This window comes from Falco cherrug, unplaced genomic scaffold, assembly GCF_023634085.1.
Source record: "Falco cherrug isolate bFalChe1 unplaced genomic scaffold, bFalChe1.pri scaffold_49, whole genome shotgun sequence".
NCBI classification, from domain to species: Eukaryota; Metazoa; Chordata; class Aves; order Falconiformes; family Falconidae; genus Falco; species Falco cherrug.
In genome coordinates this window covers 47,816-64,226 of record NW_026599488.1, presented here as the reverse complement: position 1 = coordinate 64,226, position 16,411 = coordinate 47,816, and the positions used below count along the sequence as shown (strand labels likewise).

Below are 16,411 nucleotides of genomic sequence, written 5' to 3'. Positions count from 1 at the left end.
GCAATATCGATTTCTGCCCAGCCTCCACCAGAAGTTAACAATACAGATAACGTATTTTTTAAATGAGCAGAGGAAAATCAAACATATGACATCTTTATATTCTTCAATGCTACTGTTGTATTTGAAATTATTTGCTAAAGCAAAGATTTTAAGACAAAGGGACTAGCTGAAATGGTAGCAGGAAAAATAAGCTTTAGAGGTCCTTTTACTGTAATATTTAGCAGTGTCAATGGAGAGAAAGAAAAGGAAAGATGCAGCGTGTTTTACAGTTATTGGGAAATATATTTAACATGTGTAAGTAAACTGTGGGATTCACCGCTGCAGGAGGCAAAATATCTGTGATGACCTTGAATGATTAAATGACACATCCCAAAATATTGTGAAGGAAATCACATGGGCAAGGCCACAAACAGGAGTCAGAAAAAGATATTCCACATTAATCTGTAATATTAGAGAACTGACTAACAACAATAGGAATTATTGGTCCTTGAGGAACTTTTCACTGGATGGATCAGAACATGGTGTGTGTGGGGTGATTTTCCTTTTGAAAATTGCAAAGTAATAAATATGAAATGTAAAAAAATTTCTATTTTTCAAATGCTAACTTAATCCCCCCTAAATTATAGAAGCAGCTAAGCCAAGCAATGTGTGATCAGCCAGCTAGCTGTCTGCAATATTTATGGGTGTCATGGGAATAACAGTAAATGTCAGAACTGAATGTATGCTGTCATGGCCACTAATGCAAAGTCACAGCAACTTAATTCTTCCGGTCTTGTTAGTGATACAAGGCTTAAAATGGTTTTAAATGCATTGGGAGAGTTCTTCGTTAAAAACCTTATGAATGTCCAAATGCTGGCATGTTTAAAAGATTTTTGGAATAACGTATCATGCTAAACTGTCTGAGAATGGCTATGCATCATTGTAAGTATCAGCCTGGCTTATTCATCTCCCAGACACTGTGAATTTGGACAATGAAGCCAAATCCAGAATTCTCATTTTGTTGTACCTGCCCTGACTTCAGTGGAGGACCTTCCTGAGCATGATCACAGCATTAACTGAATACAGGAAATTAAGAACACATTCTGCGTGATGGTGAATGCCTTAACTTGGATTGATTTCAGAGGAAATTAACTTTAGGAAGAGCTAAGAATCCTCTAGGGATGACCTCTTTAAAAAAACCAACCACCAAACCAACCACGACCCCCCAGCCCCCGAAATACAAAATCAGACAAAATTCCTGACAATATGTATGTAGAAGTCCTGATTTGGTCATTCTACAACCTTGGCGAAGAGTGAGCTACCAACTCTTCCTTGAAGATGATCATACTCTGATCTCATAGCCATTGATACATGAGAGTTTCAAAGACGTGTAAAGAGAGCAATGAATTTCACTGCAACAATGATGTAGCCAGGAGATAGCTTTTAAGGACCAGATTATATGAGCATGTAACAAAGCCACTGACTTCCCTATTGTCATATTTTGTTTGCCATTTTACATATAGTCATATTACAATAACGGTAATTTTTCATTTCTGTGATTGATTTGTGAGGAACAAAACTTTGGGTTTATCTTGCCTGAGGTAGTTCAGATACTTACCCACCTGGATCTGAAATATCTATGCTCTTACGATCCAGCCACTTGTCCTACATCTTGGGAACACTTCAAAATTTTTCCAAATTATTTCAAAAAAGATGATCTGTGTGAATGGATAATTACAAGAGACAGCCATGTAAGGCTTGTCCTACCCTTAAAACTTTTTGTATCAGAAGATGCTTATCTAGCCAAACTGCTTTGCAACTCAGGCTGACCAGAGCACACCCGTTGCTACCGTAGCTCAGCTGACAGATAGTCTCTTTATGAAGCTGCATTAGCTTGGTGGATTAGGACCACCAACTAAATTCCTGCGCTCTGCACCCCAAAATCATGGTAGTAGTGCATGAATTTTTGGGAGCATGAATTTATAGAGCACTCGTCTTGATAAACATCAAAGTCATCAACCCTCTTTCCTCCACAGACAATGGAGTAGAGCCCTATGCTGGGAGCCCTCACCAGCATCTTCTGGTTCTCAAATGCTGAATTAGGGGGGCTGCCTGTCCTTGGAGCGAGTGTGCCCTGGGCTTGGGGGGTGTCACCTCAGTACCCTTCCTGCCCCCACCCCCACCCCCGCAGACTGCTCACCCATCAGACCCCAATTCACAGCACAGAAGGGTGCTGTCTGCATCCTGCTGACCCCACACCAGGGAACAGCAGGGAGTGAAATGAAACCGGTTTTATAGAGGGTGCAATTAAAGGAAGCAAGAAGTTCATCATCCCCCTTTAACAGGTGGTGAGTTTAGGTAAGCTGCTCTGATGACAGAACTGCTGTGCAGTTGGATAGCCACAGAGTTCTGAACTTTGTGGAAGATAGGTCTTTGGTTTACATTTTGGTCACAAAGGATTTTTCTTCCCACTGACATAGAGTCCTTGCCCTGACATACAGCAGACAAGCTAACAATAACATTTTTGTTCAGCTCTGCCGAATCAGTTTGCAAAATGTATAATTTACATCGTTAAGTTGGTAGGGTTTTTTTGTACTATATATATGTATAAGCAAGAGAAATGTAGAAAACTAGGAGGTTATTACAAAAGGTTGGAATGGAGGTTAAGTACTGGCAGAAGAGGATTATGAATTTCTGGCAAAGGCCCACCTTCTCGTCTGTACAATGGACAGATCTCTGGTGTCCCGCAGCAGGGAAGGAGAAAGAAAGCTAGCTGCAGAGAAAGGCACAGCTGTGAGAGAGGCAGACACCAGAGAGTAACTGCCATGGTACATGGCAAATAGGGGCGTGCGGGCTAACAGCAATTTGAGTTCACATGGGTGAAAAAGAAGGAAAGCACTGAGTTCATATGTCAATGATACAAATTAGTAATAAGCTATTTGTTCTTGCAGCTCCCATCACCTTTGGCTAATAACAATCTTTGACGATTTAAGTAACAATTTAAAGTCCTCAGGACCAAATTTAACCCACTGACCAAGAAGTGGCAAATGAATCCACTCTTGTGGCTGAAGTCAAGAATGGCCAGTGGTACGAAAGGGACCGCTGTTTCTTTGTGTTAGTTTTAGGGAATCATGCTCTGCATTTCAGTTATGGACTACGTATTGCTGGCTCTGCCCTGAGTTACGGATGATACACTAAAAACCTCACCTGTCCCACCATCAGGTAGTCATGGTCTTCTGGCACTCTTGCTGCACAAGGAGAGAGAAACCCAAATTCATTTCACTGAAGTAATGCAAAAGACAACCTCAGGAATGCCAAGAAGAATTTATTGTGAAATGGACATTTTTCTGGATTTTTCAGATTTGCTTTACTTAAGTTTTAGCTGTTTACACTGAGCAACATAATTCTTAATAAGTTATTACCGAGGGGAAAAAAATTGCAAAGCGTCTTGGGAAGATGACAGCATGAGCTTACTAGAATCGTAGGCCATTAATTCCTTGGGTAAAGCAGCATCCTTCTGTGGTGCTGGATTTCAGCTTTGATGACAACATTGACAAAATTTCTGCTTCTGGTTTAATTTGAAGTGTGAAACTCTGTTAAGCAACCCCACCCAAACATCATTTTCCTCACTTCAGCTATGCAGAAGAGCAGAGGGATTTTGCTTTCAGTTTAAAAATAGGAACAGTTTCCCATCAGTTTATTCAATTTTGTTCCCTTTCTGGAACTTACTGCGCTTTTACTTGCCTTGGTGGTTAGGGGCTGTGCTGTAAACCAAAGCAATAAGGACGACTTTAGTTAAAGAAGAGGTTTGGTTTTGTACCTTCTTGCTAAGAAATCTTACGACAACTCCAAGATAATGTATTTTGAGGTCACAAAACACACAGGTGCTCAGTCTTCTCACTACTGTCTTGCTTTGAGGGCAGCCAAGACAGAGGAATGTCGTTTTCTTCTGCCACTGCTGGTGACCTGTGGGCAAGATGCAAGCAGAGAGAGAGATCACCGCACTCTTCCTTCCCTGGCTCCCTGCTCTTCTTTGCCTGTTGGTTCATAGCAGATTCCTGTTCTGCAGCGGTAAGGATGGTTCTGCTGGTTCCTGCAGTCTGCCTGCAGTCACAGCTGACAGCACAAGGCTGAGAAGAGGGCAGATCTGCACCAGTGCAGCTCAGGCACCGCCTCAGAGCTGTGCCAGCGCACAGTGCAAGCACTCGCAGTGACAAAGGTGCCGCTTTAAGAGTTCTAGTCTTTGTGAATGTAGCTAATCTTGTTCTTTTTTCCTCTCTCTTTTCTTCACACACACGCACCCCCCCACACCCTCCCTTAGCCAAGTAACATTGTGGTACCCAAAACATCCTGTGGCAATTAGTTCCCCGGTTTCCCTGTGATTAAGTACCTGATTTGATTTCTCCTGTTTGAAATCCTCCATGAGTCGTGCTTGCCTCCTTTACACTAACTACAACTTTACCACCTATATTTTTATATAACTGCCCCTCTGAAGATTCCTTCTTCAGTATTTCCTTCCGCTGAAGCTAGTTCTTACCCTCGCTGCTGATTTTCTCTGCCCCATTTTAACTCCACTTGATCTGTTCTGGCGTGGGGATCAGAACTGCACAGGTCTGGGGGGTTTTGGGGCAAATGTGACACAATTCCCGATTTGTTCCGTGTTCCTCTGCACTCCTTATAAATTCGCTTTTCCTTTTGTGAACTGCCAGTGGTTTTTAAGCCGACACTTTTGCTCTGCCGGCTGCATTCCTCCCGGAGGGGTACGCACCAGCCCGGGGTGCCCCCGGCACATGGAGCAGCTCCCGAGCCCCCGCCGCCCGCGCCCCTCTCCGTCCCCGCCGCCCGCACCCCGCGGCAGCCGCGGCGCCCGGGCAGGTCCGGCTGCTCAGCAGAACCCGCCCCCGCCCCGCCCCTCCCCTCCCTGGGATTCGATGTTGTGTCACGTGGTCCTGCGGCGCCGCCCCCTTTCCCGCGCGCGGTCCCGGGGCGCCGGGCAGCCATGGCGGGGTGCGGGGTCGCGGAGCGCGTGTTCCCCGCTCTGCCCCGCCTGCAGCCGCTTTCCACGGCCCGGCGCCCACCCGCGCCGTGGTTCAAGGACGTCCAGGCTGCCCCCGGGACGGCTGTGGGCTGGCAGCGGGGCCGCCCCGAGCGGCAGCTTTCGGCCCCGGGCCTCAGCCGCCCGGTCGCTCACGGAAGCTACGGCAGATGCTGGTGGCAGCGGAGCTGAGGGGCCGGCGGGGTGAGGGGACCGGCGGGGCGGAGGGGGTGGCCGAGGGGACCGGCGGGGCGGAGGGGGATGGCGGGGCTGAGGGACATGGCCCGGCTGAGGGGACATGGGGAGCTGAATGGACGGGGGGAGCTGAGGGGGATGGCGGGGCTGAGGGGGAGCTTGAGGGGGATGGCGGGGCTGAGGGGGAGCTGGGGGGGGGGCGGGGCTGAGGGGGAGCTGAGGGGGATGGCGGGGCTGAGGGGGAGCTGGGGGGGGCGGGGCTGAGGGGGGGCTGAGGGGGATGGCGGGGCTGAGGGGGAGCTGGGGGGGATGGCGGGGCTGAGGGGGAGCTGAGGGGGATGGCGGGGCTGAGGGGGAGCTGAGGGGGATGGCGGGGCTGAGGGGGAGCTGAGGGGATGGCGGGGCTGAGGGGGAGCTGAGGGGGATGGCGGGGCTGAGGGGGAGCTGAGGGGGATGGCGGGGCTGAGGGGGAGCTGAGGGGGATGGCGGGGCTGAGGGGTGGCTGAGGGGGGGGCCGGGCTGAGGGGGGGCCGGGCTGCGGCCGTGCCGTGCCGAGGGACCGGGGCGCTGCGCGGACCAGCGCCGCGGCGGGGCTGAGGGCCGGGGGCCGCGCGCGGCGGGCAGCGCCTCGCAGGCGGGGCACGGAAGCGGAGGCCGCGCGGGCGGCGGTTGAGCGCGCGGCGGTTGGTGCCACCTACCGACACGGACGCGTCGCAGCAGCCCGTCCCCGTCAGTGCCGACACCTTCCCCGCCAGGCTGTGGCGGCTGGTCAACAGCCCGCGCTGCCGCTCCGTTCGCTGGGGTGCCTCCGGCCGGGGGCTGGTCATCAACCAGCCGCGCTGTGAGTGCGAGCTGCTGGGCGCCGGGCCGGCCGTCGCCGCGCAGCCGGGTGGCCGTGGGGCAGCGGCAGCCGCCGGTTTCTTCAAGACCAAGAACTTCAGCAGCTTCATCCGGCAGCTCAGTCTCTATGGCTTCCGCAAGGTGGGGATGTTGCCGGGGAGCAGTGTGGTGGGGCCCGGGCCTGGGCCGGGCCCAGAGGGTGGACAAGGCAACGGTGGCAACTGCACCGGGCCCCTGCATCGCTTCCGCAGCCCCCACTTTCGCCGCGACCGCCCCGACCTCCTCGTCCACCTGAAGCGCCTGACGAAGGGCAACAAGGCGAAGATGGCAGCGGGCCTGGATGTGACCAGCCGCCCACCCAACCGCTTCCAGCGCTTGCCTGGCACGCCACTGAACGGGCAGCCGCTGTCTCCGCCCTCGACGCTCAGCAGGCCTGGTGAGTCAGAGTGGGCCATGTGGGGCCTTGGTGGGTTTTTGAGAAGCGCTGGGTGGCATGGGATTTGAAAATCAACGCTCTCCTGAGGGAGAAGGGTTACCTGTCCTTGCCGGTGGCATCTCAGTTCAGCTGGTGTAGGGAAGCTGTTGTTGTTTATGCAGGTAGATCTGCTGCCAGTAAGCATGAGTAGCATGGTTCACATGTATTTCAGGCTGCCTGTAGACTACAGTACAGTCTCCATTGCGTGCTACACTAAGAACACCCTTGCTCGATCTCTGTGGAGCTGGCACAGCTCTACCAGATGAACGTTACTGCTTCTTGCCCGTCAGTAAGGATGCCCATCAGTAGGGATGCTTAATATGCTGTCATTACATGTGTGTGAAGCAGTGAGTCGTGTGAAGTGATAACTAGAGCATCCTGTTAGTTTTGTGCAAAGGAGACGAGACCTGGTAGTAAGATTTTTGTCAGTTGTCTCCTGAAAAAGAATTCACAAGCTACGTAGTTTTTAAAACTGATTGAATGAGTAGGTGAGAGCTAATTAGAAAATAATACTGCTGAAAAGCCCTAGAACGTGTTTTCTTTCTTTCTAACCCTCTTTGAGAGGATCTGAGTTTTCCCAAGACAAGTGTGAGCCCTCAGGATTATTCCACAAATTTTGTATCGGCCCTAAAGCTTTGTAGTTGGTGCTGTGTAAGGAAGATGTGAATATCTTGCTTTGCAGTGCTCTTGGGCTGCTGCCAGAAGAGCACTCCGGCTTCCCATTCCCTTGGTGGCGTGTTAACTGTCATCTTCCTTGCAGCTGATACAGCAACGTGTTGGTTCAGCGCAGTGATCGGAGAAGACTTTAATAGCCTGGCTGGCTCTTGGACCCGAGTGATGCACCCCATGGGTGCAGAGCTGTAAGGCGCGGTGTAGGAGGAGCGGCAGGACTGTGCGACCAGGAGAAGGGGAGAAGCAGTTGACGGTACTGCTGTCTGCAGCACCGGCTGGCCTTTAGAGCAGAGTAGGGTATCCCCATACTCTTGGTTACTGTGTCAGGGCAGGAACTGTCATCTAATTCAAGTGGTGTTTTCCGTGATGTGTGTGGAACTGCACGTGCAATACCAAGAAGACAAAATGAAGCATCTGAGAAGGGATGGAACTTATTTCAGTAGGGAGGCTAGGAAACATTTAAACTAATGATTTGATGTTAACCTTGTTAAGGCTAAGATGAGTCATTGCAGACTTCAGTGACGTGGTTTGTCTGATGTAATGCAGACCATTGGTAAAGGAAATTATGAGAAAGAGATGACTTTCATTTTTTGTCCTCTGTTTTGATGGCTGCAGTTTCAGAGTTTTTGCTCTAGGAGTCTCATTTTCTAGAAAGACAGAACAAGGAAAACATTGGGGTTTCTATGCAGTCAAGTTCTGACAGGCTGACAATGCACTGTGCGCTCTGTACTGACTGTTTAGGGGCACGTCTGTTCCCAGTGTCTTGCAGGGTGTAACGCTCTGTTAAACATTCAGGAACAATTCCTGGACAGCAACTGGAGGTTGGTAACTTGGCATCCCGTGGTGTCTTGTTTACGTGTTAGAACTAGATAATCTTCATGTCCCTATCCAAAGGTAAAATATAAACAAAAGAATTTTCATACCCCTGTTCCTTCTCTGTTTATAAATGGTGAAAGTACTGAACAGGAAATAAACGGTCCTATACATTAAGTCTTAGCAAATCTTCAGGGTCAGCTGGTATTTATTTAGTGATTCTTAATGGTTAAATATGAACTTGCAGAATAATGACTGTATGTTACTGATTTCATCAGAGGAGTGCAAGAGGTAAATGTGAGGCTATTTTTAAAAAAAGTCCTTTTGGGTGAGAATTGGAAACTACAGGTCTGAGAAAGCCTGGCTTCTAGATAAACCCTATTGACGTGAACCATCCTGAAACTTGTAATTCTCATGGCTAAATGCAATCCTGCAGGGGAGTCACAAATGCAGTAGTTCTTGCAGAAATCAATGAGCACAGGCGTTTGCGGTGTTACTGTCAGTGTTTCCACAAAGTCACCAAAACAGAAATTGAGCTGTCATGGTATAAAAGCAAATACCATTTCATGAAACAGTAACTGTCTGAGAGAGGAAACTATAAAATAATAGAGAAGAATAAAAGGACTGTCTAAGAAATAACAAAATGGCAAAGACTGGGATATTTTAGTCTGCACTGAACTAGTTGAGCTGAGAAAAAATTGGCTTTGAAATTTTTTTCTTGACCAAATAAATGACTTGTCATAAAGTACTTGCAAAGTCCATTGGAGGATTTTGACGTTGCCCTTCCCTTAGCCGTTTGTGAGCTGTCAGTAGTGGAGTTTGGTCAAATCTTGCTTTATGATGTCCCTTTTTTAGAATGTATTGTCTGATTTAACACACCGTACTTTCAAAATTGCTTTTGTTTGGTTTAGTAAGTTACTACACATTTTGATTTATAGCACATTTCTAAATATGGGTAACTCGTTACTGCCAGTTTAAGGAGATTGAATGCTACGCAGACACCTCTGGGTTGGCGCTTCACTCGTGTGCCACACAGCAGTTAGTGCATGCTTGGGTCTAAGAGTACAGTCTCCTTTCTGGATTAAGTACGCTGGAGCAAAGGTAGTCTTCCCAAATCATGTTGTAGAGCCTTGGCTCCTCATATTGCCTTTCTTTGCCTGTGAAAACTCCTTTCCTTAACACTTGTTTCGCTTTATTTTGTACCCACTGCAGGACTGCTGACTGTAGGACAGTTTCATCAACTTTACGGTCAAAGTGTTTTCCCTCCTTACTCCTACATGGCAACCTCGTGCCAAGCCCCCAGCACTTTACCAGCACAAAGATTAGATCCGACTCCAGTCCCTTCCACTTGGATCCAGCAGGGACCACTTGGGTTGCTGCCAGGGCAAGGGGCTTCCCCAGCTTTTCCAGATAAAGGGGCTGCCTTTCCTGTACTCCAGACACTTCCAACAGGAGCCACGTACACCCTCCAGCCTGTGGCTTCTCTTCCGCCACTTCAGCAAGGGACTCAAAGCGTTGCCGCATCCATTGCAAATTGCAGCAGCTCTGCATCTTCAGTGCCGTACTCACAAGCCTGCTATCCAACAGGTATGAAAAAAAATTTCTGCATTTGCTTTTCAAAAAATAGATTTTAAAGTGAGACTTTCCAATATTTTTCTACAATACTCCGCCATGTGTATATCTCAAGTGAGAATTAGAAAGTGTCAAGTCTAAAAGGAAGATGGACCTAAAGCAAAAGGAGTTTCTGTTTGGTATTCGTGCCCTTCCTCCAGATTTTGTGTGTCCCCTGGTGATTTTCTGGATAGCCTTTCTGTTGAGGTGAAAGGGCGAGGAGAAGAATATTTGTCCAATACTAGTCGGTGTGAGGCTAACTTTCATTTTTGTTTTTTTAATTAAGCAAAACTTGGACAATGATATTAAAGCACTGAGACCTTGTTAAGAAGTAGTATCCTAGGCCTTGGTCTCATGTTTTTCCAGGTTAAGGTTTTAAACTCAAAGATCAGTCAAAAGTATTGTGCAGAACAGGGGTCCTCAAACTTTATAAACAGGGGGCCGGCGCGCGGATTAGATGGCAGGAAGTCATCTGCGTCTGCTTGGTTTCCCCCTCCAACCCCCGGCGCGGGTGGGGGTGGTGTGGGTGTTCTGTAAATAGGGGGGGCTGGATTGAGGACCCTGGGGGGCCATATCCGGCCCGTGGGCCGTAGTTTGAGGACTCCTGGTGTAGAATATTTCATTCTGCTCATACTATTTTTGTATCTACATTTTTTTTCTTGCTTAGCTTCTTTATGTTGTATTTTTTTATGCACTGAAAACTAGAAAGTACAAAAGTCTTGGCTCCTTTCTTTTTTCTAAATTATTTCTGCCACAATTGTCAGTCTCACTTAATCACTCAATTGCAAAGTAAATCAGTCTCACTGAAGTGTTTTTATTCTTCAGAAGAGGAGTTGAAGCAAATTACTGTTCTTTTCCTTGCCCTTACCTTGAATGGGAAAAATCACATGATAGGGTATTTTCTGGGGAGTGGTGGTGTATTTGTTGTGGGTTTGTGGTGGTTTTTTTTAGTTTCCCTAAAACTTCTGAAATTCAGAACAGTGACTCTTTCCTTGAACAAACTAAAGCTCAGTTGTTATTCTTTCCTTCTGCCTGCTCCTCCTTTGGCAGCCGCACCTTCACAAAGACAGCTATCTATCCCTGTTTAGAAATCCTACACAGTGAAATCATTACATCTTTTGTGCATGTCTTCTGAGACCTCTGCTGAGAACATTTCGGACAATAATCAACAGTTTCTGTAACGTCATTTTTGTCAAGGAAGGGTTCTGAGGAGCTGGGCATTTCTTGTAGACACACTTAAATGTTTAAGAGACAGGCAACTTCTGCCACGTGCTCCTTGCCTTGTGCTCCTTATGCAAAGATTTCTGTGGTGGCCAGAGTGTGGAGCCTGCCTTACCAGCTGCTAACTATCAAGTCTTCTCCCAGGAGCAGGTGTCCTGAGAGTCATAGAATGGTTTGGGTTGGAAGGGACCTTAAAGATCAGCAAGTTCCCACCCCCCTGCCATGGGCAGGGACACCTTCTATTAGACCAGGTAGCTCCAAGCCTCATCCAGAATACTTGCTTAATTAAGGTGGGAGGTGGGAGGTGGTCCCCGCTTTGCGTTTCTATTGGTTACAGAGCATAGGCTGAAACTCATCATGATGAATTGTAGTTGTCTCTGTCTCAGCTAAGGCCCCAGCCCTCTCCCGTAGTCAAGGGAAGGAAAGGGGCGTCTCGGGTGCGATTTCACGTAGCTCGGTTTAGAGTTTGTCTTGGGGTAAGATTCCTGGTGTCCTGGAAGTGCCTGTTTTGAAGTACTGCCTGTAGGGGAGCTGAGGGAGACCAGCGTAGATTTAGACATGAATATGGAGATCTCTCTCACTGGATGACGCTCGTTGCTTTAAGTTTAAAGGATAACTTGGCTATGTTGCTCAGGTAGAACCTTCTGGGGTGGGAGGTGGGTGTGAGAACGCAGTGAAAACATACCAAATTTTGCAAGGTGTAATCAAAACTAAAATACAGAAACTTAGGGAATCTGAGGCGTTTGAAACCTCCAGTGAATTAATTAGCGTTTCTGAGAGTGTAAGTGACATTTCACTGGAGTATGATAAATCTTTTAATTTTCACTGTCACTCTAGGACTGTCTCAGCGGTTTTACTTCTGTGCCTGTGTATCTCTTAATCTCTCCGCTATCCTTTCTTCTATATATTATAACATACAGAATGCTGAAAGCGTGTTTCTTCAAATGTCCACATGAAAAAGTCTGGTTTCCTTCATCATGAAAGCACAGCAGCAAGATTAGTTTGTTTGGAAAGTGATAGTTAACCTTAAGATATGTATTTAGTAAGTGAGAGAACTAAAGAATGTATGTTCAATCTTATTCTTGACTCTCTTCATTTCACTTTTGAAGTCCCATTAAATGAAATCAAAGTAGAACTTTGTCAAAAGATTTCTTTTTGTGTGTATTCAAACTTGTTTGTTAACTTCCGTGACAAAAAGATTTCCCTGGTTTTTCATTATGATTCTTATTGAAAAGTCAGTAACATAAAATACGCTCATCTAAGTCTTTTTTTCCCCACTAGCCTTAGACCATAATTAGTTTAAGGATTTAGTTCTGTTTACTTTCAACTATCTGCAAAACCTTTGACAGTAGTAGAATCGCGTCAAAGAAATGCGTTGAAGCTTTATTATCCGAGAGTGTCTAATAATGAAAAATCAGTCATGGAGACCATGTGAGAAATATTAGTTATTGGTGCCACCTGACAGTGCAAGTCCAGTCGCGCCTTTTGAATGCATCTGTGGCTGTAGGGTTCATTTACCTATGAAGACCTTTCTGGTGAGTGGTAGTTTAGGAGTAGTCATGATATTCTTCGGAGTGATACACTCTTGGTTAAGATAATTCATTTTCTTTGTAAGTCTTAAAATTCACATGGTCACAAGTGTGTATGAACACCTAGGCTCAGCTATGTGAATACGCTTTCTGTGGTGTATTGTGACAAGAAACTCAAGCAGCCAAATCAGAGAGGTGATACTAAGACACAAAAGACTCTGATTATGAGGTTTCTGCATGTATGTGTGTGTGTTACCAATTTTACAATATATATTTTTAATACATCTATACATATCTTAAATATTTTTAAGGTTAAGAAATTGGTCTTAAAATGACTTGGGAGGTAACAATAAATTTCTGGAATGTCGTTTACTGTGTGATTATTGAAATGTTTAATCAAAGTAAGCAATAGAACTGCACACCAGACACAAGTTCCGGCAGTCTGATAGCTGTGTTTGAATTCTTGCAGCCACACCGCAGAGTTGTTCAGCAGCAGCCCACACAGATCCTCTGGCTGGCTGTGCTGGTCCTACTGCTTCAGCGTGCACCCACGACAGCTTTCTCCAGGTGAGCGTAGCCTACTGAAAGGAGGTGAAAGAGAAGGAGACTGTATGAATGAACTGCAGGTTTATACACTTGTGAAATTAAGGATATAAATTTGAAAACTGATCTGCTTGATGAAGTGAAAGTGATGTGGTTTACAAATACCTATTTCAAAGAACCACTGAATGTTAAACGGGTAGTTTTGTAATTCAGGTTAGGTTTCAGGGTAGCAGCATAGTGGGTGTCCTCATCAGTGGAGTGTTTTTGCTTGACTTCACCAGAATCGCTTTTAGTTAATGAGCCTGCATTTGTATTTGAAGAATGTTCTTGCCTGGACAAAAAGAGATTCTTTAATATTATGAAAATACTGAGAAGCAGCTCCACTTCTTTGTCCCGGACAGCTTCCTGCAGTCCTGAGTTTGATTTGATGAACGAGGAAAACTAAGGTGACTTTGTGGAATGGGCCCCACCTCGGAGATCTCTTATTAAAGATAACTCCAGTACTTCTTGTAAATGCTTTATGTAATTTTAGTGGAAACTGCGCCTTATTTGGAGGGCCTGGCTTATCAGATATCAGAAGATCTGAAGTAAAAATGCAAGAGCTTCCTTTTCTATTACAGCATAACGCATATACTTTTTTCCCCCTCACAGAGGACAAGCGAAGCAAGTTATGCTTATGCGTGTTGAAAAAGGGTTGACCTACCCAAGCTTGATCATCCAGTTTCCTGTCTTGCAAATATCAACCTTTCTCTTTTATTCGTGACTTCTTTTAAAAAATAAGCTTATCCAAGATGGGCAGGTTATGGCCAGGGTAACACGTTAGTGTAAGGCTATAAATAGCCAACAGCCAGTCATGCCGTCGATATTGTAGTATTTATTTTTCGCACAGTGCATCTTTGTCCTCTCACTTTCATTGTGAGCTGCTTTTTTCATCCAGGACATGAGGATCCATCTGAGCGATGGGCAGTCACAATTAAATAGCTTATCTCGGAAGGCCGAGATCCATGGGATAGTAAATCATTCCAAAGGAGTTGTCAGAGGTGGTGTTGTGGCTAGATTGAAGGATAATATACAGTGTCCAAAGGGTCTAGTAAAAATCAGTTGTTTGGAGAAGCAAGTCCATGGGCGGCATGTGGAGTCAGAAGAGCTTTCGGCCACTTGCTAGTGGTTGCTTTGTTTCCTGGAAACCCCCAGCAAAAAGCTGCCGAGCATCTGGGCAGACAGAAGGCCAAAGGCAAGCAGTGCCCTGTATCAGTTCCACCAGGTCAGTAACCGGCTGTCTCTGAGCAGGGTAACACAGCTATCGTACCGCGTGGATCAACGGGACTTCTTGAGATTTCCGAGTCTTAGCATAGCCTAGGTCATTTCTCCTGGAACGTGGTGACAGGCTGTGCAGGTGGTACAGAAGACAGCAGTTTGCCTGCGGTTCTTGCTGAGCTGTGGGGAATAATCAGTTTGCCTTTTGTGTGTTCTGGGGCATATACTTCCCCAAACGTCTGCTGGGGGATGTGGCAAGCTGCAGTACTGAGCATCCTGCCCGGCTGGTGTACTGATCATCCATCAGTAACCACTTGCACAAATCCTCAAAAGCGGTAAAATTTATCAGCCCTGGCTGACTAAGCATTTTTATTGTTCTTCACAAAAAATAGAACTATTGCATGGTATATTTCCTATCGTTCCACTCGATACCTTCTACCAGTTGCAGGAATTCAGTGCGATGCTGTTGAAGTGTGGTTTGCGGGGCGTTTTAGGCTGTTTGGTCACGCTGTGTGCTGCTAGGTAGGAGTGGCAAAGCCTATACGAAACTGCTGGACCAGTCCCGAAGACAGCGAACCGTATCGGCACACTAGTAGTCAGCAAGCTGGTTACCAGCCCCGTTTCTGTTGGATCCAGACGGTGCTTTGTGGTCTCAGAAGGAAAAGCGGGCACTCTTGGACAAGGAAGCCTAACCTTGTGCTGTTCTTACTGGGTCTTGCAGAGAGCATCACTTTTAAGTTTAGGAGAGATTTAAGACAGGTGGAGTTTCTGGGTCTTGGGGGCCAGCTGCTGGGCTTGTACAGTACGCACCTGAGCTGCTGAAAGTGTTAGGTGACCCTGACTGGAACATGGGCAGACCAGGCCGGTAACTAACTGGTTGGTTGGCTGCAGTTTGCTCTCCAGGAAAAGCTACAGAGAATTACTGCATGAAATGGCAAGGGGACATAGGTGGTTATACCCAGACATGGTGGCTGATGATGGTGTATCTCACCAGGTTTCTGAAATCGGGGTTTCAGAGGTTTGTATTACACTCTCATCACGGTTGGTTACAAAACAGGGAGCTCGGGTACAACTTCTTACCCATTTTTTCATTTGGGTTCTCTTAAGTGGGGTTTGGATTAGTGTGATGAATCAGTATCCTTGGGTAGGAATGAGTCTTTTGAGAGACCTCCTGCTATCTTCTGCAACAGCAGTGCTGGCAGCTCACAACCATTAGCTCAATACTTCCCCGCTGCTTTATCATAGATGTGAACTGAGGCTACATACGGGATTTCAGCGATTTTTTTTTTTTTTTTTTTCCCCCTGCCCCCACCTCGTTTTGTTTTTTTTTTAATAGCAGCCCTGCCGTTTGATTATTGCTATTACCATGGTTATTAAGCTGTCGGTATTTCCTTGTGGAACTGAAGCAAGAGGTAACGGGAAATGGAAGAAATAAACGTGCAAGAAAAAAGAACAACTTTCTGACCTTAAAAGCAGTCCTAAGTAGTTTGCTTTTATTTGTAATAAGGAATGATAATCAGCCATGTTATTTCAAAAAGAAATCAAGTCTGAACTAATTCCGATTGCCCAAGCACTCAAGCCAGATTTGTGTAGTCCTAGCGGTCCCTGAAAAGGTGTGGTTGTGCTTTAATTCCTGCACACGCTACACTAATCTTGTAAGTGAAATGCCCGTCTTCTCTTTCACCACTTCTGCTAAGTTAGACCATTTTTCCTCTTGAGCTTGAATGACCAGCAAGCTATTAGTCTTTCAGGCCCTGACTTCTCAATCTTTTATCGGTTTTCCTTGTTTCATTGCTGCCTCCCCCCATCCTTCTCCAGGTGAACTAAAAGGATTTAAATTGTAGCTTTGTGTGGCCCCTTTCTCCTGTTGGAAATACACACGAGATCCTGTAGTGCATCCAAGAGGACAATATGTGCTATAACAGCTTCAAGCTGAGGTCCCCTAAGAAGAGGCAGAAAAAGCTTCAGTATGGGTGGGTTGGTTGGTTGGTTTTTGGCAGGGATGATCTTATTCCTGGATGGTTTGGTAATCCAGATCTTACTTAGAATCCTGACTACTTATGACACTAAACAAGCAATGCAACAGAAATGAAACACCTTATTAACATTTTAAAAAAATAGAACTGAAAAAAAAATCAAATGAGAGGAATAATGTTTGAACCTATCTCATAAAAACATAAAGGTGGCTTAGCCTTTAATGAAAAGATTTTGCTTAACTAAACCTAAATTTCTCAAATTCCA

At 46.3% G+C, this 16,411-nt stretch overlaps 1 protein-coding gene across 1 annotated transcript; it reads left to right on the top strand.

Moving 5' to 3' along the window:
• Positions 1-4,910: 4,910 nt before the first annotated feature.
• LOC129735185 (uncharacterized) lies at positions 4,911-7,388 on the top strand. Its single transcript, XM_055700544.1, has 3 exons — positions 4,911-5,218; positions 5,965-6,485; positions 7,285-7,388. The coding sequence occupies exons 1-3, from the start codon at positions 4,911-4,913 to the stop codon at positions 7,386-7,388; spliced, it is 933 nt and encodes a 310-aa protein (XP_055556519.1).
• The last annotated feature ends 9,023 nt before the right edge of the window (positions 7,389-16,411 follow it).

Coding starts and splice junctions, on each gene's coding strand:
- LOC129735185 (XM_055700544.1), top strand. CDS start 4,911: ATGTTGTGTCACGTGGTCCTGCGGCGCCGCCCCCTTTCCCGCGCGCGG. Junction 5,219..5,964: donor GGAGCTGAGGGGCCGGCGGG/GTGAGGGGACCG, acceptor CTTCCCCGCCAG/GCTGTGGCGGCTGGTCAACA. Junction 6,486..7,284: donor CTCGACGCTCAGCAGGCCTG/GTGAGTCAGAGT, acceptor TCTTCCTTGCAG/CTGATACAGCAACGTGTTGG.